Source organism: Sparus aurata, chromosome 4, assembly GCF_900880675.1.
Source record: "Sparus aurata chromosome 4, fSpaAur1.1, whole genome shotgun sequence".
In the NCBI taxonomy this organism is placed as follows: Eukaryota; Metazoa; Chordata; class Actinopteri; order Spariformes; family Sparidae; genus Sparus; species Sparus aurata.
The window spans coordinates 17,171,388-17,198,243 of record NC_044190.1 but is presented as its reverse complement, the minus strand read 5'-3'; the positions used below and the strand labels follow the sequence as shown (position 1 = coordinate 17,198,243).

The following is a 26,856-nucleotide window of genomic DNA, read 5'->3' as shown; positions in this document are numbered from 1 at the left end:
TTGACACAAAGCCGTCGGTTAAAAGGTGGCTTGTCATTTACGAGGACGAGCAAGAGGTTAGCGCGGCGGTGCCGTGACACTGGCCACCTTTGGGTGTTTTTTTTATTTTTTTATTTATTATTCCAGGAGCAGAGTTCAGGATCACACGGACCTTTGCTTTTGTGTGTACATTTTCTGCAAGCGGCGCATAGCACACACATCGTGCATATGCATGGTATCAGAAAGGGTCAGTTTATTCGCCTTCACCCCCGTCTGCTCACCGGGGTGATTCCTTCTCGTGAAGTTAGCTTTATGGTGTGTATGAGGGCTCAGTGTGTGTTCACCGACAGCACTGACAATGTGTGTGTGCGCCGCCGTTACAGGGAAGCAGCTCAGTGCGAGGCTACAGCCTGCATAATAAAAATCCACTGCCAGGGCAGGTTTTAGCAGGCTAAGCTAGTTGCTGCTACTGTAGCCACAAGGTAGAGACAGACGGGCGAGCAAGGCGAGTTTCAGCAGCCCGACACACACACACACACACACACAGATATATACACACGCACACACACACGCGCGCTGCACACTGCGAGGAGGACCGTGAGGCATGCTGCACACAATCCCGTCCTTAGTTTTTCGGCCTACATTTGCAAAATAGAGCGCACATTTTCCGAGAATTAGCTGCAGTGGTACTTCAGTTTTTTTTCTTCTTTTCTTGGGAGAAATGATTGCTGAGGTGAAGTGTGTGCAGGGCATCTGACAGGGCAGCTTTTAACTCGAGCACAATTATTTATTTATTTTTTTTTTTTTACTTTTTTGAAAGCCCATGGAGATCTGAGTAGCAAGAATTCACTGGAGTTTGAGTAATGCAATTTTAACTTTGCAGTACAAAGACAGAGTTTTGTTATTTGCAGCGATTGAGTCACTGGCATAAATCTTTCTGACTTGAATTAATAGCACATATCGTAGGGAATAGCATCCAGCTGACCCAGAAAACACAGATCAATGCTTTTTGTGAAATAGGACAGGTTTTTACTCTCAGTTGGGATGTTGTTTGCTTCAAGATATTCAACAACTGCAGATCACAGCCTATTTTTTTTTTTTTAAATGGTAAAACTCACTGCATTACAGGATTTAACCATCAAGTGAACTCTGGAGTTGCTGATTACCCTCCAAAAAAGATGACAGACTTGTTAAATTGAGGGCATTTTTTTCCCCCTCCTTCTTCCTCTGGTATAAAAAGCCTGTCAAGCCCACAGTTGCCACTTTACTATCAGTCAGGGAGGTCAGACAGGAGGGAAGCTCAGGGTGCAAGGAGACGCACTGCAAAGCCCGGTGAGTGAGCTCTGGAGATGCAAACCCACACTTGTTGTAGAGCATTGTAGCAGGTATTTCTTCCAGAATTTAAGATGTGAATGTGTGTGTGTGTGTGTTTTAACCTTATTAGTCTTTATTATACAGTTATGTTTATATGTTAAAGCAGTTCAGTTGGCTGATTTATTGCTCCTGTTTCAGGCCCGGGAGAACGAAAGCAGAACTTTGCTTTATTCCCGTGTGCTTCAGGGGTAATTGTCAGACCTGTTTTGTGCATGCATTGTGAGGAATTGCTCGTTTTATTGAAAGCTTTGCAACAATTTAATCATCATCACCTGCAGCTTTTTTTTTTTTGTGTTGCTTGGTTTAATTTCAACAGGCTAATGCCTCAGGGGCCATGCCTACAGAGATTGTTACATTTGAAGACATTAGTTTGCATTAAAACTGACTTGGTTATGATGAGCAGCAGAACAGCAATTAAAAACCTGCTGTCCAGATTGTAAATTGTCGCCTTAACAGTCCAGTGTTTAGTCTCTCAAAGAATTTTTTATTCTCTTAACGAAATGCCATATTGTTTGCAAAGGTTGAATAAATCTACTAATTGTGTTTAAGTTGCCTCACTGCATTTTTCTAATTGGGGTTTGATGAAGAGTGGTTTAATGAGCAGTTTCAGAAATCTATTTCCTCCAAAATCAAACTGTGGCGCAGCAAAAAACAATTCTTAATTCTGCGAGACTAAACAAGAAGTTGTTGTGAACATTGTGATTATAAATGGTTATAAAAAGATCACCTCTATAGGTCATGTTGTGTCTTTCCACTGCTTCACCCCCGAATTTTTTTTTTTAGCTCTTCAAGCCTCATGTTTTGTTATGTATTTTATTTTTTAAACAGTAAAAGTGTGTATGCATTTTTAAAGTAGATATTCATAAGCTGCTGCATGCCTTGTGGTCCTGTTTAAAACAGCTGATGTGGGTGTGTGTGTGTGTGTGTGTGTGTGTCTCTTTTCTCCTGTCGGTGCAGACTGCAGTGTGTCGTGGTCGAGTTGGTCGGCTGGGTCGCTGCTGCTCCTGCTGCTGCCGCTGCTGCCGCTGCTGGGGGACTTCCTAGGCTTCTTGGGCGGCTCTGAAGGATGACCGCTGCACGGCTCACTGCTGAATCCCGGTGAACGAACGGCGTCTCATGTCCAAACGGCGGAAGGATGGCTCATGGCAAAGTGACCATTACGGTGGACGAGTACAGCTCCAACCCCACACAGGCCTTCACACACTACAACATCAACCAGAGCCGCTTCCAACCTCCTCACGTCCACATGTAAGTGCACGCACACTGGATCACCTGCCATGAGCTGATAAAGTCAGAATTGAGAAAATGTATTTACTTGCCAAAATTAATTCATATGCTCTTTTTATTCAAATGTGTAATTTTTAAACATTCACTCATCTAGGTCTTTCTTGTCTTGACATATTTATTTTATGACCATTTTATTTCATATTTTATGTTTTGGTGTTTTCAGGTAGTTTTTTTTTTTTTCAGGGGAATTAATAAGCCCCATTGTGGAAAAGTAGGCAAATATCAAGACATTTTTAGGTGCGACAAGAAGCCAATCAGGATCCTGTTTGATGCAGAGTCTTTGTTTATACTTTGATTTAATTGGCTCAGACTCACAGTGTGCGGGGGCCAGTGAGAACAAACTCTGAGTGTCCAAAACTGCACTGTGTAACATTTGAGGAAATTAAATGCATTCTCAAAAACTATGAAAAAAAGAAATAGTTTCTCTCGCTGACACAATTTTGAGTTGAAGTTTTTCGGACGGTCGTTCTATCGCAGATGGCTCGCCGCTGTTCCTTGCGGTCGCTCTATGAGACACTTATCATTTGTGCCATGTTGTCATTGCAGTGCATGAACACTTTGTCCGCATTAGGGTGCTCTCTTTTTTTATTTATCGGACCAGTTACTTAGCATTGCTCTTGTCTGATGTGGTTTCTCTCTGCCTCTCATTAGTGGGTCAGAGTGCTGTGACCCGTCAGCCCTCGCCACACACACTCTCATCAGAGCACTGTGTGTTTCATCTGTGGACACATATTAACACAGAGCCTCGTGTTTTGATGCTATTTAGAGCTTTTAAAGAAAGGTTTGTGAGTGATTGTGGTTTCTTAGAGTGTTGTGTAAAAAGTTAACCTGCAGCAGGAACACAAAGTAATTAAAGATTTATTTTGCTATTTGATTGAATTTTATACTTTTGTGGGCAACTGTGGTTTCAATTAGTTGTTTTTAGATGCACAGTTATTTTTTTTCCAGCATAGCCGTCGCACATTCCTACTGCTTTCTCAGTTTTTTTGTGGCATATTCTCTATCACAGTGGTGCAACAAATATGAATAAAATAACATATTCTACCATTATAATTAAACATTTTACTCAAACAACAAACAACATTGACTTTAGAAGTTTTAGAAAATCACTGCAAATACAATAAAATGACATTAATGCTAGGAAGAAAGAGCTTTTAAGAAACACTATACATGAGTGCTATTGTAGTCTTTGTAGACAGATTTGAAAGTTATGTAAATACAACACTGCAATCTTCAAATCCTGACCTATAATTAAGTTGTGAGGGTAAAGACACACACAGTTCAAAGCTTATTTTCCATGTTGGAAAGAGAAAATTCCTCAGGTTTAAATAGATGCAATACAAGACAAATGAATTAACTCTCAATCAACCATTTCTTTTTTGAAACTGCTCTCCAGCAGTTGCTTTAGAGATCCTGGAACACTCTTCCAACAATACAGCAGCAGTTTAAAACATTTTTAACCCTGACCCTTTTATCTAAAAGGAGTAACATAAGTTGAGCCACTGCATTTCTTCTTGCATAATTGATTTAACTGAAAAGTTTGACAAGAATGAAGTTAAAATAAGCTTAGTCATAAGAGGAGTTCTGTTGTTTTAATTGGCATTAATGGTCATCAGTAAGGAGACGCTGTGCAGCCTTTTCACTTAGTTCTTTGCCCTGAACAGTGGCGGTCAGGTTGCGCATTTGCTTAGATCATTGTGTTTTGTTGAGGTGGAGGTGAAGTGGCGTCTGCATCGTATTGAGCCATTGGTTGTTGGAGTGGTTGACACTCGGAGCAGGAGTTTATTTTACATGAGACACGGAGATCATACAGACACACAAACATCATAAAGGAGAAATTTTATACAAACATTAATTAGAGCTAGAGGAAGATTTGTGCTGCAGATTGAAGAGCTGAAAGGTTAACCAACCGCACCCCCTCACTTCAGAGAGCAACAACTTCTGGCAAACGAGTTGTTTTTATTAAGTTTACTTTGAAAACCCAAATTCACACAATTCTTTCTGAATAACCATGTTCTTGTAAACATAGTTTTTTGGGGGAGATGTGCAAATGATGGACTGGTATAAGTGGCTCACTGGTACGCTTACCTTCCTCCCAGTGCTGGCAGCGTTCACGTTATTGTGCCACTGTGCTGTTTTGGGATTCCTCAGCCGAGAGCAGGACTGCCAGCACAACGGGCGTCGATGAATGTGGAAAAGGAGACGAGGTCACCTCGCAGTTTGTGTTACGTCAGTCCATTTTAATGGTTGACAAAGACGGCTATAAATCAGGCCAAACACTTGAATATGAACCAAGGTTAACACGTGCCAGACAGCACAGGATTAACCACAACGGTTTCTAGTTTGATGTTTAAAGAGGCTTCCTGAAGTTTTCCTGTTCGGCAAGGAAAAATATTAGATATTACAAACAGTATTTTCAGGCTTCATTGCATGCCAGAATGAGCTCTGAAAGGTTACTTTTTGCTGAAATTTCTCTCGTTATCTTTTCAAATTATTTTCTGCTTCTATGATGAAGTTGACAGGTTTCATTTTAATTTATCTGGAAGGCCTCGGTGTGGTTCACCGAGCCTTATATTCTGCAGTGTTGCACTAGTTGACCATAAGCAAAGTTCAGTCACTGAAGCAGCCGAAAAGATAGAACCTTCTTATAGGAAGATGGAGAAACAAGCAGTGGGGGAAATGTTTCAGAGGAAAACCCTAAAAGTTCTAAATGTGAATCGATTCTGAAAACAGTTGAGTTTTATTTCAGACAACAAAAAACAAGAACAGATTGTTGATGTTTTCCTCATAAAAAGCGAGCCGTTTATTAGGGGTATTTATTTAAAAAAAGGATGTATTAAGATCCAGAAGGCAGGAGCGAAAACAAGATGTAGCTCCTGCTGGTCTGAGAAACACAGCAATGAAAAAAAAAACAGTGGTAATATGTTTAAGGTGCAGGAGTGCCGTTAAACCTCCCAAAATGTGTAACAAATATTCACACTGTTTATCTAAATAATCAGCACAATCATATGTTGATCATGTTGTACAGTCCTGCTGCTTTTTCCATTTTCACTGTGGTAGTTTTTTGGAGGTGAAGCCCTTGTAGGAAGGGGATGTGTTGAAGCCGCAGGGCCTCTCAGCAGATATGTGTTTGGATAAATACATTAGGCTGTTTCCTGGCTTCCACAGAGCCTGCAGTGTTTTACCCTGCCATTCTTAAACTCAGACTAGGAACCCCAGGATCTCTCTCTCTCTCTCTCTCTCTCTCTCTCTCTCTCTCTCTCTCTCTCTCACTCTCTCACACTCACACACTCACACACACACACACACACACACACACACACTACTATAAGCCCATCCCCCCGCTATGTTTTAGTGCTTATAGAATACGCGCTCTGTTCTGGGAAAGTAAAGGCTTGTTTAGATTTGGGAGATAATGATCCGACTTGCTTGGGGGTTCTCACTCACAGCATCCACAGTATTTGGACATAAATAAAGTTGTTGCTTCTCTGAGAGCAAAGAGAGAAAGAAAAAAAAATCTCAAGTGAGAGGGTTGCCTGCCTTTTGAAATTCAATCCCTGCCCTAATGTTTTTTCCCCCCTCTAGACAGAATATTTAGATTTCGGTGATGGAGTACAGCAGCGCCTTTTGTGTGGTGTTAAAGGTATTGCTCTCTGAACCACATATGAAAACATGCTTGTAGAGCATGTACACACACACACACACACACACACACACTCACACACACACACTGGGGCAGTTACTGGCTAATGCTCAGGAACGTGACCCTGAAGTCAAAGTGGGCTTTCTTCAGAGCATGATGAGACGTCTCTTTCTCTCTGTCTGCAAGTGAGCGACAGACTCAGTCCAGCCATGTTTGTGTCTGGTTTATTTTTCTGCGCCGTCTGCGTGTTCTCTTTTTTTCGTTCTTCTCTCAGCCCCCTCATCGTCGTCTCGTGAAATGAAATGCTCAGCAACTTGGAACATATGCTTCGAGTTGGGACACTAATGGCTTCAAATCCAATTTGAGCAGGATCTGGGCCAGACTGCGGGAAGGCCCGACTCTCGGATGCAGACAGACAAACTGACAGAGAGTTGAAACTAAAAGGACTAGAGAGCTGGGGGTGGTGTACCAAATAGTCTGAAAATGTCTTGAATTTAACAACGCAAGAATTCTTACATTTTTCATATCCTGCGATTGGTCTCAAAAAGGGTAGCAGTAAATCATCCACAATATTTTGTAATACAGATTTTAATTTAATTGCTCTGAGCATTCACTTTCTTGCGGCCATATTCTCAAAGATTCTGAAAATCATTTCTGATTTCGTCTTGGAATTGAATCCTTGGGCTGCAACCAATTGTTATTTTCCTTACCCTCTCGCTTGTTTCTTTTCAATTGAGCCTTTTACAATGTCAGGAAAAATTGTGAAAATCACAATTTCTCATAACCCAAGGTGACGACTTCAGGTTGTTTTCTGCCGACAGTCCAAACCTGAAGGATATTAAATTTGTAAGGATACAAAACAGAAAGCTGAGAGGCTAGAAAGACAAAATGTGCTTTTTTGCTTCATAAATAACAATCAATTGTATATATGTTGCCAGTTAATTATCTATTTATTGACAGTTTGAGTGTAAATCTTTTGAAAATTGTAAACTAAACATTTTAACTGTTCAGAAAGCAGTTAGAGTTACAATGTATGAAGTGTGTAGGAGACTTCTTACTTACCACGATTGTTTCTGAAACAGAAGAAAATGGTAACATGAAGCGGTGGAGGGAGAAAAGTGATCCAAACCTTAAGTACATGGAGTCAATGAAGTGCACTACATTAGATTGTGAGGGGATGATGTTGTGTGTGGTTGAACTCAATCGCAGATGTGTTGGCATTTCTCTCTCGCTGACTTAACTGCATTACGCCATTAACGCCTTTTGAGTGTTAATTTATTTAATTTCTACCGGATGTGTGCACAACGCAAGCCAGCAGCTCAGATAGGGTGGAGACAGCCGACTTCCCCGGTGCTGCCACGGTCAGTGATGAGAGACAAACTGGAAAGAACAATCTAGTCCACCAAGTTGTTTTTCTAAATAGCGTCTAAAGTGGTACTCTGCTGAGTTGAGAGCTGTCGCAGCATTCTGTTCCTTTTAGTTTCACAGTCTGCCTGCTTCAGCCATCAGCCTTGTTTTTGTTCTTCAGATTTTTAAGATTTGAAATGTCTCAAGTTAAATTCTGGGTTTTTTCGACATGGTGTTACAAAGTACACCAACCATTAGGAAACCTGCAGATATACTGTGCTAATGAAGTGACTGTGGGATCTAAATGTGATGTTTCCATCCGAGCTGTGACATTTTAAAGAAGTGCAGCATGAGGTACTGATACCAGGACAAAATTAAAAATAAGCTGTAAGTTGGGACTCCTTACTTTTAGGAATACAGAAATGTTTTCGACAGAACAAACAAAATAAGCCACATTTCTGCATCTGTGTTTAAACAACTGCATAATATTTGCAGTATTTGCAAGTAGCAACGTTATGATTTAGATCTAATGAAAAAAAAATTAAATAACCATATGAATCTTTGAAAACATGGCAGTTTTTGATACTTCTTCTCCTGCTTCCGAGTTTTTGGGGAACATTCAGTGTTAAAATAGTCTTCTCCATTTTTCCTTTTTAGGTAGTTGTTTAGTTTTCATAAAACATCTTCTCTCGAAGACACCTATGCTCAATACATTCATTTCAGTGCTGTCAAATGGAAACTCTTTAAACCTCCCTGCATGCCCTAAAAATATTTTACATTTAGCAAACTCCTTCTCCTCCAGATGCCTTGTTAATTATTCCCGCCCTCTGAATAATTGAGAAGCTCGTAAGTATGAATCATTTAATGACGCTGCCGCCTGCATCCATACACGTGGATATTCTGACACGAGCTGGTGAGGAAACGGCACAGAACACGGCCTTCACACATTCATTCTAATGCTGTCCTGGTTTTTATTAATGAACTTCTTGAGAATTTTTCATGTGCCGGATTTCCTTCTCTTTGTACATTGGAACAGTGCTGTAAATGTGGTCGAGGAAATAGTTTGGAATTATGATTTTTTTTTTTTATAGGATGTGGTTGTGCACAGTGAGCCAAGCAAGCCCAGTTTCACAGCTGGTGCTGTTTCGTATGTACACAGTGAAATTCAACATTTTCCATTAATGAGTTTGTGTATTTGGAGGAGAGGGGATGCTCAGCACGTTGAGTCACATGACACAGTAGGCTGGTCGAGGTGGTCAGATGATCATTTTCATCTCTGCATTAGTAATGGTAGCTGTGTGCTCATGTGACTCCATTTTCGACACCAATGGGCTGTCCAAGAAGGGACCCTGTGTATCTTTTCTTGTAGCATGTTGTGGATAAACAAGTTAAACCTTGTTTACGCAAACCCTTCAGCAGCAGGGGTTGCTTTGAACATGAAAATGCTCAGATAATTGGCAATTTAATTGAGGAAAATGTGACTTTCAAACTGAATAGATTTCAAAACTGCTTGTTGTTGTCTAATATACCGTTTTACACATCAAAAGTGTCAACAATGTTTTTTTTACCTTCATCTCCTCCAGCGTTCGTTGCAGCTAATAGATCTCGGATAGAAACACAAACGGAAAAACGAAATGTTCCTCCTTTTCAAGTGGATCAGTGTTTGCTTCATGCTTTGCTACTGAACCACTCCTTTGGAGCAGATGAAGCTGTGCTGTGTTTTCAATTCCTTCCACTTATTTTGTCCTTCTGCTAGATATTGTCATCACAACCATAAATAACACTTATTTGTCTTGATAAACTATTGAATTTAATGTTTGAGCTCAAACATTTGGTTTTACTCTTTTAATGCATTGTTTCCCAAGGGAGCAGCAGCTAAGAGTCAAAGGGTTTTCACTGTTATTGTTAAAATATTTCATTTGTTTGTGGTGCAGCTACAACCTGAAGGTAAACTCTATCCCGTTTTTGTTCTTATTTGTGGTCGTCTGGTTTAAAACCAAAGCTTCTCCAGATGATGATCCACTTTTATGAACTAAAATGCTCAGGATTTAGTTTTCTAACCTTTCTTTGATCAGGCTTTTTTTTCTGTGCTGCTTGTTGCTTTTACTTACCACAATCACTTTTTGTGAGGTTTCTCTGCTGCAGCCTGATTCCAGACTTGATTCAAACCCATAAGGATGCACTATGTGGATTTTTTGTTTTCAACTGATATGATAATCGATAATTCTTGCGAGAGATACCAATGAGATAACTGATAATTTTACATTTTATATATATTAAAAGAACGTTATAACCTGTAGTTTATTCATGTCTGATGGTAAGAGTGGCTCACATATAATTTATTTATTGTGTCTAAAATCATCGGGCAAAAGTCTATAATACCGCCTATAATATAAACTTCCTTTTTATTGGCAGATCATTAATCTGCCCGATATATAAAGTGTATTTCTACTACCCAAATCTTTCATTAGTTCATTTATTCAAAGAGATTAACTCTGTTGGAAATCAGTGTGCTAGTCAGATTATTAGGTAGAACATAGCAGAAGTTAAGGTAGCCCGCAAGTGCTGTTGTACTTGATGCTGATACAGATGCATTAGACCCAACTCGGAGCAAAGTCACCCCCTTCACCAAACAGAAAATGGCTAACACGCAGTTGGACTCAGTGATGAAGTGAAAAGGAAATGGCAATTCAGCCTGATTATTAGCCTATTGATGCACCATAATAGTTTTTGGAAAATAGAAAGCACCTCAGTAGCCGTTCAAATCTATGATTGTTAATCAGTCGCACATAGGAAAAAAATCCTTCCAATTTATGCTGCAGTTTACCTCACACCTCGCCATCCCTTTTTCTGTTTTCCTCCCAAACAGTTTGTGGAGGAGCAGCAGTCAGGCTTCAGCTCTCGTGAGAACAAAGAGCCAGTCCCATTTCGTGGCCTTTGTTTCTGTCAGCCTGCCGCAGCTCGCCAGCAGAAGTGGAGGGGCTTTTGTAACAGGAGAACCCTTGATTAAGTTCCCTCTCCACCCCTGACCTGCTGCTGGAGCCCGGTGGGACGGTGGTGGTGGTGGTGGGGTTGTTGTCAGTGGTGGGGGGTTAAGTGACAGTTGACATTGGACAGGTCTGCTGTTTTTGAGATTGAAGCCCTTTTGATCTCTTTGAGATTTTGGCCTCTGAGCCCCCGAGCCTGGCATCGCAGGGCACGATCTCCTGATGATGTCACTTCCCGCTTGACATGAAACGGAGGTAAAGCTGTACGAGTCTGCAACTTGTCAGTTTGATCAGTCCTCCATTAATGCAGTTTAGCTAGTGTTTAGTTTGCCTTAACCAGTAATCAGTGTTTTGTTTATAATACACATCATTCATTGAAAGAGTCATTTGATTTCATGGAAGCTTGTAGCATAGATGCACTTTTTATTTTCTGTAAGATGTCCAGAAAGTGGTGAATGCATCGAGCGCTCAGAAATTACGTTTCACCTGAGAGTGATCAGAGAGGCAGAAGAGTGTTGAAGTTGTGACATCTCAATGTCAGTGGGATCAATTTCATCTTAAAAACTAAATTTGGTCATTGTCGGCAACATTTCCATCTGAAGCAGCTGTAAGGACTTTGATTTTTAAATGAAGGAGGATTTTCCATAAGTATTCATTGTTTGACTTCTATCGATGTTTCTGTGTCTGCACTATGTTTTATTACTCAAATTTAATTATTTGCTTTTTCTTTTTTTTTTAAAGTTAAGAGACTGGTCCCTGACAGGTACAAGCAGTATTTGGCTCTGCATAAGTGATATGATGCAGGTATTTTAGCACTTGACACACAGGTGATTTATTTGATGTTATTAAACATCATGTTTTTAAAAATAAGTGTAAAATTAACTTTTCTGAGCTATATAGATATATGAATAGGCTTCTCTACAACTCTTTGATATAACAAATAAGCCCTTATAAACTCTATCACACAATTTGCTGTTGTTCCAAATTGTTAAAGTTTTCATTCAAGGAAAGTGTGAACTTTATAAATCTGACCAGACATGTCTGTACAGTCAATCTTTGATTGGTACAGAAATGGTATTGAGGTTTGATTGTGTTAGATTGTGTTTTTTGCTCTTAACTGGATCTTAACCTATAGTTTGGTATACCTGGATACAAAAAATATGTCATAAAGGCATTAGAGTGCCGCTGTAGACGACACATCTGTTAACCTTTGCTTGATGCAGTGCCTTAAGATAAAGCACAGTTTTTGCGTGTATTTGTGAGCGGTGTTGTTTCTCCAGGTGAACACTTGTCTAGTTTATTCTCCAAGCAGTCTGCTAGCTGGTGTTTGGCCCCGGGGGCCACGTCGTACCCGTCTCCTCAGCGTTCCTCCCATCAGCCCTGCAGCCAGGCGGACTGTCAGCAGCACAATTAAGGGCTGTGCCGTAATGAAAGGGGCATTAGCAGAAGCAATTTATTTCCCAGCGCAGTGCCGGAAGGTTCCTCTGGTGCTGATATTCCAACGCAGGCTTTGTGTGCCTTACTCTGCCATTATGGGAGGGATGAGGAGGACGCACCCTGCCTGAACAAATGAAATAAAGAGGGGAGGGAGGCGGGGGTGGTGTCAAGACAAGAGGCCATCATTCAGCATTCTTTAAAATCAATTCTCATTTGAATGTTTTTTTCACAATGTACTCGTCTTTCTGTTTATTTATCTCTTGTGAATTTATGTCATTCTGTATCGATACTCTGTTTGTGGTTTTGCCCCGTTTTCTTGTTGGGTTTTTCTTGTTTGCTTGTTCTCGTCTCCCACCTTTGCCTCTTTCTCGGCTCCCTTGTGCGCCCCCACCTCCACTTCCACCACCACCCTCCTCACCGTTATTCCTGTGTTCATTTTGTTCCTCTGAAGTTTATTGAATTAGCGCAGACAGCTGAAATGCAGAAGATAAGAGAGGCGCTCTCTCTGCTCCTCTCAGAGAAATGGTATTGCACCGTGGATGAGTGAGCGGTGGGTTTGTGTGTGAGTGTATTGGAGGGGGAGGGGAGCTGATGCAGAGGTTATAGACTGAGGAGAAACATCAAAACACAATGCTTCCCCATTTCCTCTAAGAGCGATAAAGACAGTGCGAGGGCAGTGTAGAAATGGCATTTCTATTCTATTTTGTTTCAAATGTGATTAGCTTTTAAATGCCCTAGTCTCTCAGCTTAGTGGACACACAAACATCAAAATTTCTCTGACAAGTCTTTATTGTGAAGTTCAACAAGGAGAAGGTGAAGTGAAGAGGCCCACAATCAGCTGCTGTGATGTAATTTCTGATCATCAAAGCTTTGTTTTGTCTAGCAAGTAGTCGTGATTGTCTGCATCATATTTGGCTATTAAACGGGTCAAAAAGAAAATTATTTAGTCATCTATCATGATAAAAATCAAGTCACAGAAATAATTGTATTTATAATGACCTGCTTCAGCCAATTAATGAATTTAATGGTAAGAAGTTGACTGGCCTGCACCTTTTTGAGAGTACAGTTTAGTTAAAAGAAACATAAATATTAAATGTGATCATAACAGCAAACTGGCATCATTGCTAAACAAGTTTGGGGAATAATTAAACTTGCATGTGTTGTGTAAATTTGTGAACTTACAATGACTGAATTCTGTTTGTCTTTGTAGTTTCACACAAAGATTTCTGCCTGTAGAGTCTGTTTCTTTTGAGTGTTGTTTCTGATTAATGTTTGAGTCTTGATCCTGTTTTTCATGTATGGGCAGGGCCGCTTTAGTTGATTAGCAGTCCATTATACTCCATGTTTCCTCTTTGACCCGGGAGGTTTTAGGTAGCTGTTGGTGACCTTATTGATGAGAAATCATTATCAGGACAACTCCATTAATAACAATGGAAGAGCAGGAAGGAGAGAGGGTAAAGGAGCTGGAGGCTAATCTCTCTGCAGCAGGTGGAGGCAGGTATAAAATGGACTGAGGACCGGACTGTGAATGAAAAGTGTTTCTGTCAGAGACAAGCGGGCAGCTCAGAGGTCGTTGACCTCATTAACCCCATCGGGACTTGGGTAGCAGTATACTAAGTTAAACGCTTAGTGGACCCCCTTGTTGACATACTTGTGTACCTTTGGTCTGAAACTGATTTCAGCAAGGCTCTTTCTGTTCCCATTAAGGGAAATTTTGATTCTACAGCATATTATATTTATTTATTTATTTATATAATATTTTAGATGATGATGTGCTCCGAGCTTTCCAGAAATGTCCTTTCTTGTTTCAACAGTATGATGCCCTCCCACCTCTATTTAAAAAAAAGAAGAAAAAAAAAATAGTTTTCCAGTTTGATGTGCATAAACTTCACTGGTTTGCATAGAGCCCTGACCACAACTCCATTCCAAACCTTTGGGATGAACTGGAACACAGAACTCCAGCCAGGCTGATCTCGCTAATTCTGTTGTGGCTAAATGGGAGCAAATCCCTGCAGCCAGGTCCGACATCTCTCAGAATAGTCAAAGCTGCATATTAATGCCGGTTGTCTCAGAATAACATACAGATGTAATGTTCATGTGTTTGGATTATTTCATCGATTATTCAATGATTTTTGACCGTGTAGTTAATACAATATACTGCAGAGCACAAAAAATGTTTAAGGGCTCTGATCAGCATGCTGCAAACACTATTTAAAACTTTACAAGTTTTAACTAGAAGAGCTCAGTGAGTTTATGTCGATAGTTGAGACAGGACTATTAAACTCTCAAAGAGCAAAGACGTGTTATTTTTCTTTTTCTTTGTTCAGGTCTTATTAATACATTAGCGGTTTACATGAAGTTATCTCTTAGAGTGATGGATAGTGGGGTTTAAATGCAACCAATACTATTATGTATGATAAGAGCTCTTTAACCAGACAGTTTCTTGGCTGTGCAGCAAACAGCTTCACTCTGTCTTGGACGGCGTGGAGACTCAGGAGGTTTTCAGAAAAATCTTTAGGAAGTGTTGTAATCAATCACAACGATTATGTGGCTTCCTTAAAGAGCTCGACGAGCAAGAGAGCGACACAGGCGGCGACCTTCTTATCTGCTGCGAGTGAAGTGTCACGTTTGAAGAAGCAAGCTCAGGCTGAACTTTGACCCTGTTTACTTTTGTGATTTTCCAAAAGGCCACAGAGCCAAGCGTGCTCAGTCAAATTGAATATCCTCCTCCAGACATCAGGGAGCACTCCTTCATCCTCCTCCTTCTGTCTCTTCCACTCTCATTTGTGCTTCTCTCCCTGTTATGTTCCTCTATCTGACACCGTAACTAATAACTGTCCGTGGGTTCAATCCAGTTTTGCGGCATTTAGTTGTGTTTCACATTTAACTTGTATAGTTTTCTAACATGGAAGTATTTTTCGGGCAAATCACCTCAAGCTTGTCAATCTTTTCTTAGCACTGATATTATCAATGTGCCTTTTATGTGGTTTATGGAGGCTACAGTGCTTTCTTTTATCATATAACTGGAGGCTCTTATGTTCATAATCACGCTATAAAATGATACTCAAGTGCTTCTTCAATTCACATGAATGTCCTTGTTGAATTTTCACAGTAACTTTTGAATCTGAGGCGTTGTGTGATGTGAAAAAATGGCAATCTTAGATGTTGAAGCAACCAAAGAGCAACCTGGCAGATTTTGAGAGCAAGTAAAGGAAAAAGAACAAACTGGCTCCATTTTCAGAGAGGAGAACTGTCTTAGTTCTCAAATGTGGAACATCTTGTGTCATCTGTGAATTTTGTAATTAACAACACATCCAGAGCATGACAGCAAGAATCGAAACGGAGAGTCTGGCTGGTGTTAGCTGAAGAAATTCTGCAATTCATGATGAAAAGGGAAAATGAATGTTAAGTTGCAGAAGTGCAGTAATATAATCCTAAAATGGAGACAGATAAATGTGATCAGCAATCATGGTTTTGAGCAAAAATCTTCAAGTTCATTTTTTGCTATGATGTTGCAGCCGTAGGTGAGGAGAAGTTAATGCACTGAGGCTTTTATGAAGGATCACAGACGTTTCTTCATACAGCAGATATGTGTGCAGCCACAGACCTCGGTTTTGTGTCAGCTCCAATGTCATGGCGGATTTGAGAGTGTGCTGCTGCCCTCCTCGAGCGCATTAGCATTTCTCCTCTCCCCCACTCTTTTCCCTCCACAGTCTTCCCTCTGATGTCACGCCGAAGCTCAGACATGTTAACACGAACCCTCATGCTAACACAGCTCAGTCCGTCACTCGAGACTATTCTTTTACCTGCTGCCAGAGTGCAAGAAGACTTTTTCATTTTCACTGTCTCCGTTTACAATAGATCAGAGGCTCTCTGCTCCATGGCTGAACTCCTGAACTCCTGTATACATTACTAATGAACCTCTGGATTGTTACACAGTCATATGTTAACAGGAAAGACAGAGGCCCTCATTCGTGTGTGTGTGTGTGTGTGTGTGTGTGTGTGTGTGTGTGTGTGTGTGTGTGTGTGTGTGTGTGTGTGTGTGTGTGTGTGTGTGTGTGTGTGTGTGCGCGTGTGTATTTGTGTACCTATGCAGCACTATCTTGAAGGTTTCTTGGCCCGGGCCTGCTCTAATTGATAGGGGCTGCTGGTATTTACTTACATTCTCAGGGTGGATTAAATCTCAAAGGAAAAGGGAGGAGATGGAGGTTGTTTTTCCTCCTTGCTTTGTTTTAATATGCATGCTTTTGTGTGTGCATATACTGTATATTTACTGTGTGTGTGTATTTGCTGAGTGTTTTGTCGTCCCATGTGGTTCTCCGTTCGTCCTTTCGCCATGACGAGAACTGTCGAATCGTGTAAAGCTGCATGACATCCAGGCACCACAGAGCACCAAATCTAATCACCAGCAACACTGTAATGTATGTGCTGCTCTGCTGGCTTAAGTTAATGTGTGTTTGTGTGTGTGTGTGTGTGTGTGTGTGTGTGTGCGCACGCACGCATTTGTTCATAGCTAGTTTTTCATTTTGTTCAGTGGGTTTGATATGGAGTCTGCTCACCATGCTCCAGTGTCTCAGGGTAAAGCTGAGATCTTATAGCTGAAGCTGTAAAAGAGCTTTAAAGTTGAGGTTGGACCGGTGACTACCAAAGAACGACTGCAGGCTACAGAAGACTAAATACAAGCCACAGACAACAGGCCAGATTCAAAGTTTTCTAGAAGAGGGCTGAAGGCAAAAGACACAAAATCACTCTACCAGCCTTACTCCAACTGATGTTTAATTAAAAATTCCTTGAATTAATTGTCAGCTGCCTTAACAATAGACTGTTGGTCAATCGGTCAATCATTAATAATATATGTAATAAGTTGGACGTTTTTTCACTAGAAAACAATTTTCTGTGTTGTCTGTTCAGTGCTACATCAAAGGTGACTATATTAGGCGTAGTAAAAAAACAAATAATGACTTCAATCTGATTTTAGTTTTTGATATAGTTAATAAATATCTGCAATTTGTAACAAGATACTTGATGTATTCAAGCCGGTCTCTGATTGTCAGTTAATACATTTTTAATCAGTTTACTTCTTATCAGTGTTTAATTAATCAATGATTAATCATTGACATCCCTAGTGTACACTTTAAATGTACATGTATGTGATTGTCCAAAGCAGTGCCGAGCTGTATGAAGTCCCATTGCTCATGGCAGGAGTTGAAATAGGTTATTTCAAATGAAGGAGAGTGTTCAGCAACACTTTGGGGAGGCATTCAGGATGCAGCAAGTATGCAGCTGCTGCAGACCATGAGTCCTGATCACAGATGGTGGTTAGGCTAGAGATAGTGGCAACAGACAGTCATGTTATGTGATATGCAGATACAGGTTGTCAATTTGATTGAAAGAAAATTAATAGCCAACTAGTTTTGATAATCAGTCAATCCTTTTGCAAAGTTTTCAAGCAAAAATGTCAAACATTTGCTGGTTCAAGCCTCAGAAATGTAAAGATTTGCTTTTTCTTTGTCATTTGTGATGGTAAATGAAAAGTCTATGGATTTTGGACTGTTTGTTTGACAAAAGAAACAATTTCAAGACATCACTTTGAGTTCAGGGAAATTGTGACTGGCATTTTTTTTTTTAAATTGACTATTTATAGACTAAATGGTTAGGGATAGTCGATTAATCGTAACAATATTTTGCAGATTCATTGATAAAGAATATAATCTTAGTACTGCAATTTCTCAGACATTTATCTCATCAGACAGGCCAAAAACATTCACACCTGGTTATTTTGTCCATAAACAGACTTAAATTGATTTTTCAGAACATTTACCATAAATCATGAAAAAAAATGTAATAAACAAAGAAGGAACAATTTCAAATAAATTAATGATGAATCATTACAGATACACATGCCTTTCATAAAAAGGCGCGAGTGCTCACTGATTAGTTTGATTAAAATGATGTGAGTCATTTGCTGTAGTCTCCACAGTCACTGGATCTCTGTGTAGTTGAACAGCTATGGGAGTTTTTGGAGTGATGCGTTAGATGGTACTCTTCAACACAGTTGTGACACCACATGAGGGAATATCTTGAGCAGAAATGGAGTGCAAAGAGGAGATGGATGTCTGACAAGAAGCACTGAAGCTTTTCTGCAGCTCACTGTGAACAAATTCCTCACTAAGACACCTAATCTTTTCTTCGTCACCCATTTGTTTATCATGATTGAGCATTTTATCCAATTTGCCCACCCTACTACAGCCTTCTGACCACAGACAGTGACTGCAGATGGCGGCTGGACTACAGACTGCATACAGTGACTAAATGCTACAGATGGTGACCAGCTTGTCCACTGTTGTCCCACCACTAACAAGACCGTGCAGATGACAGTTCAACTCAAAAACAGAACAACAACAGATTCCAGGCTGTTTGTGAAGTCTAATATTCTGCTCAACATGCCCTAGAAATGGGGAAACAGGAAAATTGCTTCCCAAATGAGAAGTCCTCAAATAAGCTTTTCTTCGTGCCGGGGTGCGTATTTTGTCCATCTCTATTAATGACGTCTTCTCCAGAAAAGCTTTAGATTTCATCTTCCTTTGTGGCTGTTTTTATGCCATGTTTGCTCACACATGCAGGTTGACTCTGCATGTGTGTGTGTGTGTGCAAGTGTATGTGTGTGCTTGTCAGGTTGGAGATTGCAGCGTTGATTATGTGTCTGATGTTGTCGACAGAGTGACATCCCTTCTAATGAAATAATGGTCTAGTGGCAGAGTGCTGGAAGATTGCACATTGTAGACTTCAATTACAGACAAGATGATTTTTTTCCTCTTTCCTTTCAGTCAGAAAAAGTACAGGTTTTTCTTCCTTTTTAACAGACGTGATCACATCGAACAAAAAGGCTGAAGAAAAAGGTTTTTTCCTGCCAGACTTGGGTCTAAGTGTTTTTTCTTTAGATAATGGATAGGAAGGACATGGCATGCCTTAATTCACCATCTCTTTAGCCAATCTGATGCCACAAAACAGCCATTGCCCTCCTTGTGTGCACGAATCAGCCCGAGCACTGGTTGTTTTCCAGCCCAGACTACACATTTTTTACTGTTATGTCTCCTCTTTTCTTTGAGATGCATTTTGCTCTCCTGCATTCATTATTCTGTGGACCATGTAATTTATTTTGCACAACAAATGATCTTTTTAATGTTCCAGTCTTCAGCTGTGCCCCTTCTGCTATCTGGTATGAAATTAGCATACATTTCCTAAAAATATGCTGCTGGATCGAGTGCACCTTTTAAAATATCACAAAGAGGAAAAGGACACGTTCTTTGAATTACAGCTCTTTTTAAACAGAATAATGTTCAAAATTATAAAATGACTAAATAAAACTAAGGGCACGCATCTCATGAATAAGTGAAACATTTCAGAGCTTGCAGGGTGAGTTGAGTTTGGTCTTATTCTTACTGATAACAGTGAATCAAACATACTTTACTGTTGATAGTGTCATGAACAGGTAAGATATCAGTTTCAATGTAAAGTGGTGCAGTTTGAGCTGTCTTATAGGGATCATGACAAAAGTGCTAAAGGCATTCTTTACATGTAGTACAATGTTTGCAAATGACAAAGGGCTGAAAATCTTCACAAACTGTGTCAAGAGAAACTGAGGGTGAATACCTGAAATTCTTGCATCTCAAATATGAACTACCTGGCCACCTGGATTTAACTAAGCAAATAGGTAAGATCCTTCCATTGGATAATTACTGCAGTGATTAATATGTTTCAGCTGGCAACAAGTTATTTAACCCCAACCAATGCAGTGAGTAGCTTCTAATTTCTTTAAAAAACATGGCGGAAGACATATCCTGTGATCTGGAAAAGATCTTAATCTGCTTCAGAAGGGTCAAATTATTGACCTGCAACAGGCAAAGAAAACCACTAAGGAGATTGCTGAAACTTCTAACACTGGGTTAAGAACTGTCCAACACATTATTTAAACCTGGAAGGATAGTAGTGAACCATCATCTTCGAGGAAGAAATGTGGTCGGAAAAAAAAATCTTGATCAGTGATCACGTAAGTTTGTTGAAATCAGATCGGACAAAATCAACAGAAGAACCCACAGCTATGTTTAAAAGTGAATGTAAGAGCATCTCCACACGTACAATGCAAGGAGAACTCAAGGGATTGGGACTAAACGGCGGTGTAGCCTTAAGAAACCACTTATCAATGAGGCTAATCGGGGGGGGGGGGAAGAGTGATGGGGAAACAGGGTAAGAAGAGAGGAGGATGAAGTGATGCACCCATCAGCCTGGTGTCTACAGTAAAAGCCTCTGAGGGCAGTGCTATGATCTGGGGTTGCTTCAGTTGGTCAGGTCTAGGTTCAGCAACGTTATGTGCCCCAAAAATTAGGTCAGCTGACTTCCTGAATATACTGACTTACCAGGTTTTTTTTCGATTTATTCTTCCCCGATGGCACAGATATATTCCAAGATGACAATGCCATGATTTATTAGGCTCACTTTCACAACTAGAGCGGTTCAGGGAGCATGAGACATCATTTTCACACATGGATTGGCCACCACAGAGTCCGTCTGTTTAACAATTTTACTGTATCATTTAGTAATCCATTGTTTATGTGGTTAAATAAAAGATTACTTAAACATAATTTAATATTCACTGCAGTTTGTAAAGCAGCATGTTGTGAGAGAAATATTTCCAGACGGATGATCTTCTTGCAGGGCAGGTGATTGACAAATTAGAGCAAAGCAAAATGTAGCACCGATGTGAAGACAGTTAATTCAACACAATATAACAGGTGTTAATCATTGATAATCTTGGTATGTGGGAGCTGTTGTTTATATTAATTCAAAGAATTAACAACAGCAAGCATCTTCTTTTGAGGGACAAAAATAAACCCTGGAAAGGAAAGAAAAGAGACGACCTGCGTCACCAACACACAATCTTACCTACAGAGCAGTTAAACAGCGTCACTGACATAAATTTCCACCTAGCCATGCATAATGTACTGATAAAATGGTTTTCTTTTTGTTTTGTTTTTTCATAGTTTGTTTGCAAACTTTGTTGAAAGCGACAAACGAGTCAGACAGGCAGTGTCGGGATCAGAGAGGATGGTGGTGCAATTAAACATCTCCCTCCGGACTCTAATCCAGCAATGTAGTGACTGTATGGGCTACATCTTAACCCCAAGACTCCAATGATGCCCCATATTACAGCTTTCAATAATGAACTGGTCAAATTCTTGTGTAATTTAAACTGAATAACTTGAACAGAACCAAAGCAAATTCGTTGCATGTAACTCTACTTCACAACAAACCCCACAAAATTCTGATTCTAACTGAAGGTTAACCAATTAACCCACAGTCCGGAAAAATCTTTAACCTGTCAGACTGTAATGAATCAAAATTAATATGTCTGAATTAAGAAGCCGCCACCGATGAATCATGAAATACTTGTTACTGTTTCATTCCTGAGATAAATGTCATCATTTCTTATGTTAGGACTTATTGTTCAGCCCCACTCTTAACACCTTTTTCTCTCTCTGTCTTTTTCAGGGTGGACCCCATTCCTTATGACACTCCCAAACCAGCGGGACACACCAGGTTTGTGTGTGTTTCAGATACACACTCGCGTACAGACGGCATCCAGATGCCCTATGGCGACGTGCTGCTGCACATGGGTGACTTCACCGAGCTGGGTCTGCCCTCTGAGGTCAAGAAGTTCAACGACTGGCTAGGTACAAAGCTGATTAAAACGCAGCTTCACGCAACTGCATTGTTTTCACACTCACACAAAACTGACATGCACAAGCTTCCATGAGCAGTGTGAGCGGCAAAAGGCACGAGACATGTCGCACGCATAACCAGTAACTGGACCACACAGTGAAGCACCTCCACCTCCCCTGCAGACCCCACAACTGCTGTGCTAAAGTTTCCAGTTTAACCCTTCTGACCTAACACCCTGCCTCAGTTAACCTTTGACCTCTCCCTCTGCCCCCATGCTGTGGGTGGGAGTGCTTGGCTGTGTGTGTGCGCGCGCGTATGTGTGGTATCTGTCCCAGCAGCCAGTGTTTCATCTCTAGACGAGAGCTGAAGTGACTGAAGCATTTTTGTCCCTCTAATGTAGTCATGTTTCACGCTCAGACACACAAACCAAAAAACGCACACACATTGTCTGACATTCCCTCTCACCAATTGCATAAATCAATAAGTGCCACCCACCACACTGGCTTTCAATGTTTGAACACATTTGAATTCTTTTGACTATGTCTCAGTCGTTTGTATTTGTCTGTTCATTGGCACTTGACAGGTGAGACAAAACTACCTCCTGAAGTTTAATAGCAGGAAAACAACGTCTAAAAGCACATTTTAGCAGCTTCCTGACTGCATATAATGTAAATCTAAAGACACAAGTGAATACATTCAAAAAAGATAGATGATAGATTTATGGAAGTTAGGACATGTCTGCGCAAGTTGCAAATGTTTAAACTGGAGGGAAAATTTGTATCCCAAAGCCGCATGAATCTAGTTCATGAATATACATAGACAAGAGTGAAGAACATGCTAGAGGAAATTACCAAAATAACTGGATTTCCTTGTGAGTTTTTAAAATCAGACAGATTCTGAGCTGTCATGCAAACAAAGGCACCCTCCTTACATAAAACTGGTATGCACGATGCTAGCTAGTTCCAACTAATGTCTTTCACTGGCTATTTGGGGTGAATAAACATGGACTGCAATAAAACAATCCAGCAGCTGAGAAAAAGTCACTTCATATGAAAAAGAAGATGAGAGGGAGGAAACAACACAAAGCGGTTTAATGTTGAAAATTGAAGAGGTATTGAACATTGGCAGTGATGTTTATTGTTTACCTTCAAAATGCGTATCCAGCTCGACAAATAACGGGAGGGAAGTGTAGATTTCTAGTGAGAATGTTTCTCATTGAACCACAATTTGAAGTTTGTTATAATGAGTAAATGCATTAATAGAGCATGAAAGTCTAAAAGAAAACACGTTTTTTTTTTTTTTTTTTACTACCATTGAAATTAAAATTAGAAAATCACAAACTGGCATTACACCATTTAGATATTTCAAATTTACTCCTTTAAATTACTTCTTAAATGCTTTTTTGTTTTGTTAGTTGATGTGTAACTGTAATTTTGAACTAGTTTGGATGTATTCGATGTTTTTGAATAGAACATTTAAAAAGAAGTTAAGTAACTGTGGATTCCAACAGTGATCCAGTTTTTACAGCTATCTTTAATAATCCACATGTTAAATTTTACTGTTGCAGTAGCAATTCATCATCAAAATCATACAACTCACAAGAACGAAAATGGACACAAATGGCAAAAAAACCCCTATATTTACCAATGTATACGCACATATTTCTACCATACTGTGAGATTAAAGGGGGATAGATATAGTAAGTAGAATAAAATATGAATATTCATCTATGTGTATGTGCAAAAATAAAAAAAATACAAATCAAGCATCATTTTAGCTACAAAACCTCTTGGTTCTCATGCACAGTTGTATGAATCTCACTGCCTTTTATATTAGATAAATGTGAAAACACAATTTATATGACAGCCATGCTTCCTTCCCTTTAGAGTTGAAGTGGTCGAAGCTCATATACCTCCCTATGTGATTGGTTGCCTTTAGCTGGAAACCTTTATCTCCTCGGAAATGACTTTTCAAAAGACAGTTAATCAAAATGCTGACTTGATGAAACCCCCCAAAAAGACAGAAAAACATGTTGTTAAACTTGATCCCGGCCTGTTGACACGATTACAGACAAACATGGGTGTGAATGTGTTTGAATGCTAGGTACAATAACACAACATTGAAGTCGCAAAGTGATCTGATTAATAATGGTCCTTAAAGTGGAAACAACCTAAAATCACTTCAAACTGACACAGGTTTGCAGTTGCAGTGATTAAACGTACTCAACCACTCTTTCTAGTTGTTTTGTTGTCGGTTGTAAATAGTCTCTGCACCTTAAAAATCTTAAGTTTCAGTTTTATGAATTGTTGGCTGTGGTTTGTTGTCGGTCAGCCACAGTAGTGAACCCACTCTGCCAAGCTGAATCTTTAAACTACTGCCAGGTGCTGTGCCCTAATTCTACTGAAACAGACACACACAGGCTGAACACTCTCACACACATGCAGGCATGCCCTATTTCTTTCCCGCTCTGTTTTCTGCTGCGTCACCACGGATACAGCACCTGGCACCACCAGGAGGACACATTGTTCAGCTTTTCTATCAAACTCCTCCATCCATCAGCGCTGACATCTACGTCGTGTGTGTGTGTGTGTGTGTGTGTGTGTGTGTGTGTGTCGTTACTTTGTTAAGCCAGAGTGAAAACGGAGAATATCGGCTGTTATGGGGAATCGATTGCAGAGCAAAGTGGAAAATGGCTCAGTACAGTTGGGAGCGCCCTGCCTGTTAATGTCCTGGTGAAGGTTGTGAGTGTGGAGCTGTCGGGATGGGAGGGAAGAAAATTAAAACTAAAATATTAAAACCACTTTTAGGAAATGGTGGGGAGGAAGGAAAGGAGATTTATGCATTAAGTTGAAGAAAAAGTAATAAAATTGAGATTTTAAAGTTGTAATTTCACCGAAAGGTCATAACATCATATTAATAGTTAGAATGTTAGAAGTACATGGTCTATTTGATTACTGATGTTGGTCAAGTTTAAAGATAAACGGATCTATCTTTTATCACATTGACCAATAACCTATATGTCCATACAGGTTAAATCTTTCTAAAGATGTTATTTCTGTAAAAGTTATTTCTGCAAAGTTAGTATTATTTCAGATGTTGAGGTGTTGACACTTAAGTCAGTGAAAGCATGTTCTTTTATTCTATATCTTTTATTTCTTCTGTTTGAAGCACAGACAGTCGGCAGCTGAGAAAATGTCGCTTATTTATGTTCCCATTTGTAGGTGTGAGCTTACATACGAATGGGCTCTTATAAAGTGAATGTGAAAGGTTTGATTTTCCCTCCAAGGGCACTTTTTGTCTTTTGATGAAGGTAGGGAGAGTGAGTCAAACATGGAGGAGGGTGAGAATCAGCAGTGTGACACAAGTCACATGAAAAATGGCATTTTGAAGATGCATCAGTTCCATAATTTGATGTTTTTCTAGTTGAAAGAGGAGGATTGCAAAGCATGAAGTGGCCTGCTCATTTCAGGTAAAAACTGTTCTGAAAACTTGGTATGGTCGTCTTTTGATTCTACGCTTGTGTTGGGAATCGTTATTGATTATTGATTATTAATTAATTATTAATTTGTTAATTATTAATTAATTGAATATTGTTATAGTTGATTAATGACACCTAGGTGACTAGGAGTCGTTAATGAACACGGGGCACCACCCTGAAATCAGGGATCAACAATCAATTGATTTACCTTGAGTCTCAAAGCCTGAAAGTTATTCAAATTGTCAATATCATGAAAGTATCAATAATTAAATAAGGGGGAAGGCGTGAATCCGAGCACTGACCATCTCAACCAGCAGTTATTACAACATGAAATTGTACAAATAATCACAGAGGCTGTCCAATTTAAAGTCAACAGTGTTTATTAAAGTTCCTCCCACCAAACAATCCACCTTTAACCAACAACGGTTTCCTTTAAGTTATTGACAGTATAAAACATAAGCAAGCCAAACGTGTGTGTGTAGGTGTACGCGTGTGTAGGTAAGTGTGTATGTGTGTATGTGTCAGTGTACGCGTGTGTAGGTAAATATGTATGTGTGTGTGTGTGTGTGTGTGTGTGTAGGTGTACGCGTATGTAGGTAAGTATGTATGTGTGTATGAGGGTGTGTGTGTATAGGTAAGTCTCCAACAAAGACTACAAAGATGGCCGAACGTGACTTGGGAAGTCACGTTCACCGGACTACAAATTAGTGGGCGTGATCTAAGGAATCTCGCCGACGAGATTCCAGAAAACACCGGATGTGACTCTGTCACGCAGGAATGTGAATTCCGAGGGGATGAATGCAGATGTGCTGATTCATGTACCTGGAATTCAAAAATGGCGGCAGTGATTGTAACGACCAGGGGTGGTCACTTCATGTGCGCGCGAGATTTGAACAAAGGGCAGCGGTTGCGCCGTCTTTGATCTCCTGTGCGGTTTGGCCACACGAGGGTCGAATTTACAGGGATGATACCCACAATTCCGAATTAGTAGAAGTCCGTCTTTATAGTCAATGAAGGAGGGATGATAAGTACACGTCTTGGGTTATAGCGGAGTTGTTAACGGTGTGTTACAACAGATCGCCCAAAACAGTATACGTCTCTCAACGTGTATGTGTGTGTGCGTGTGTGTGTGTATGTGTGTTAGTAAAAGAGGGAAAGAGCTAAGCGAGGCTTAGCAGACAACACAGAAACAACCCAACGACCATGTGGTACACAGCAGTCGTCTCTCCATCGAACAGTGGTCGGCAAGCGAATCGAGGTCCGTTTGCCGTCCGCTGATCGAGCCGGAATACGACGTATTGTGGTCACACACGGCAGCAAGACTACCCAGGCTGGGTTGCCTGAAAGAGCTCCTAGCGAGCGTATCAAACACAGTGAAAACACAGTACAGGTAACCATAAGCGGACTCGGCGGTCCTTTCACAACAAAAAACAAACATTCACGCTATATACTATCTGTTTCTGCCCAAACAAAGAACCTCTTACTTTCGGATGCCGCGGGATGCGGTAGCGTGGGATGCCCGGCTAACTCGTATACTCCAACTCCTTCAGGAGGCGAGCGCGGGATCAGACTGGAGCGTCCTCACAGCTAACGGCAGGCTGTAA

The 26,856-nt window shown here is 40.3% G+C and overlaps 1 protein-coding gene across 1 annotated transcript; it reads left to right on the top strand.

The window, feature by feature from the left end:
• LOC115580394 (metallophosphoesterase MPPED2-like) lies at positions 1–26,856 on the top strand. Its single transcript, XM_030414684.1, has 5 exons — positions 1–1,364; positions 2,311–2,601; positions 21,604–21,785; positions 26,491–26,642; positions 26,803–26,856. Exons 2-5 carry the CDS (start codon positions 2,489–2,491, stop codon positions 26,854–26,856), a joined length of 501 nt encoding a protein of 166 aa, XP_030270544.1. The 5' UTR covers positions 1–1,364; positions 2,311–2,488.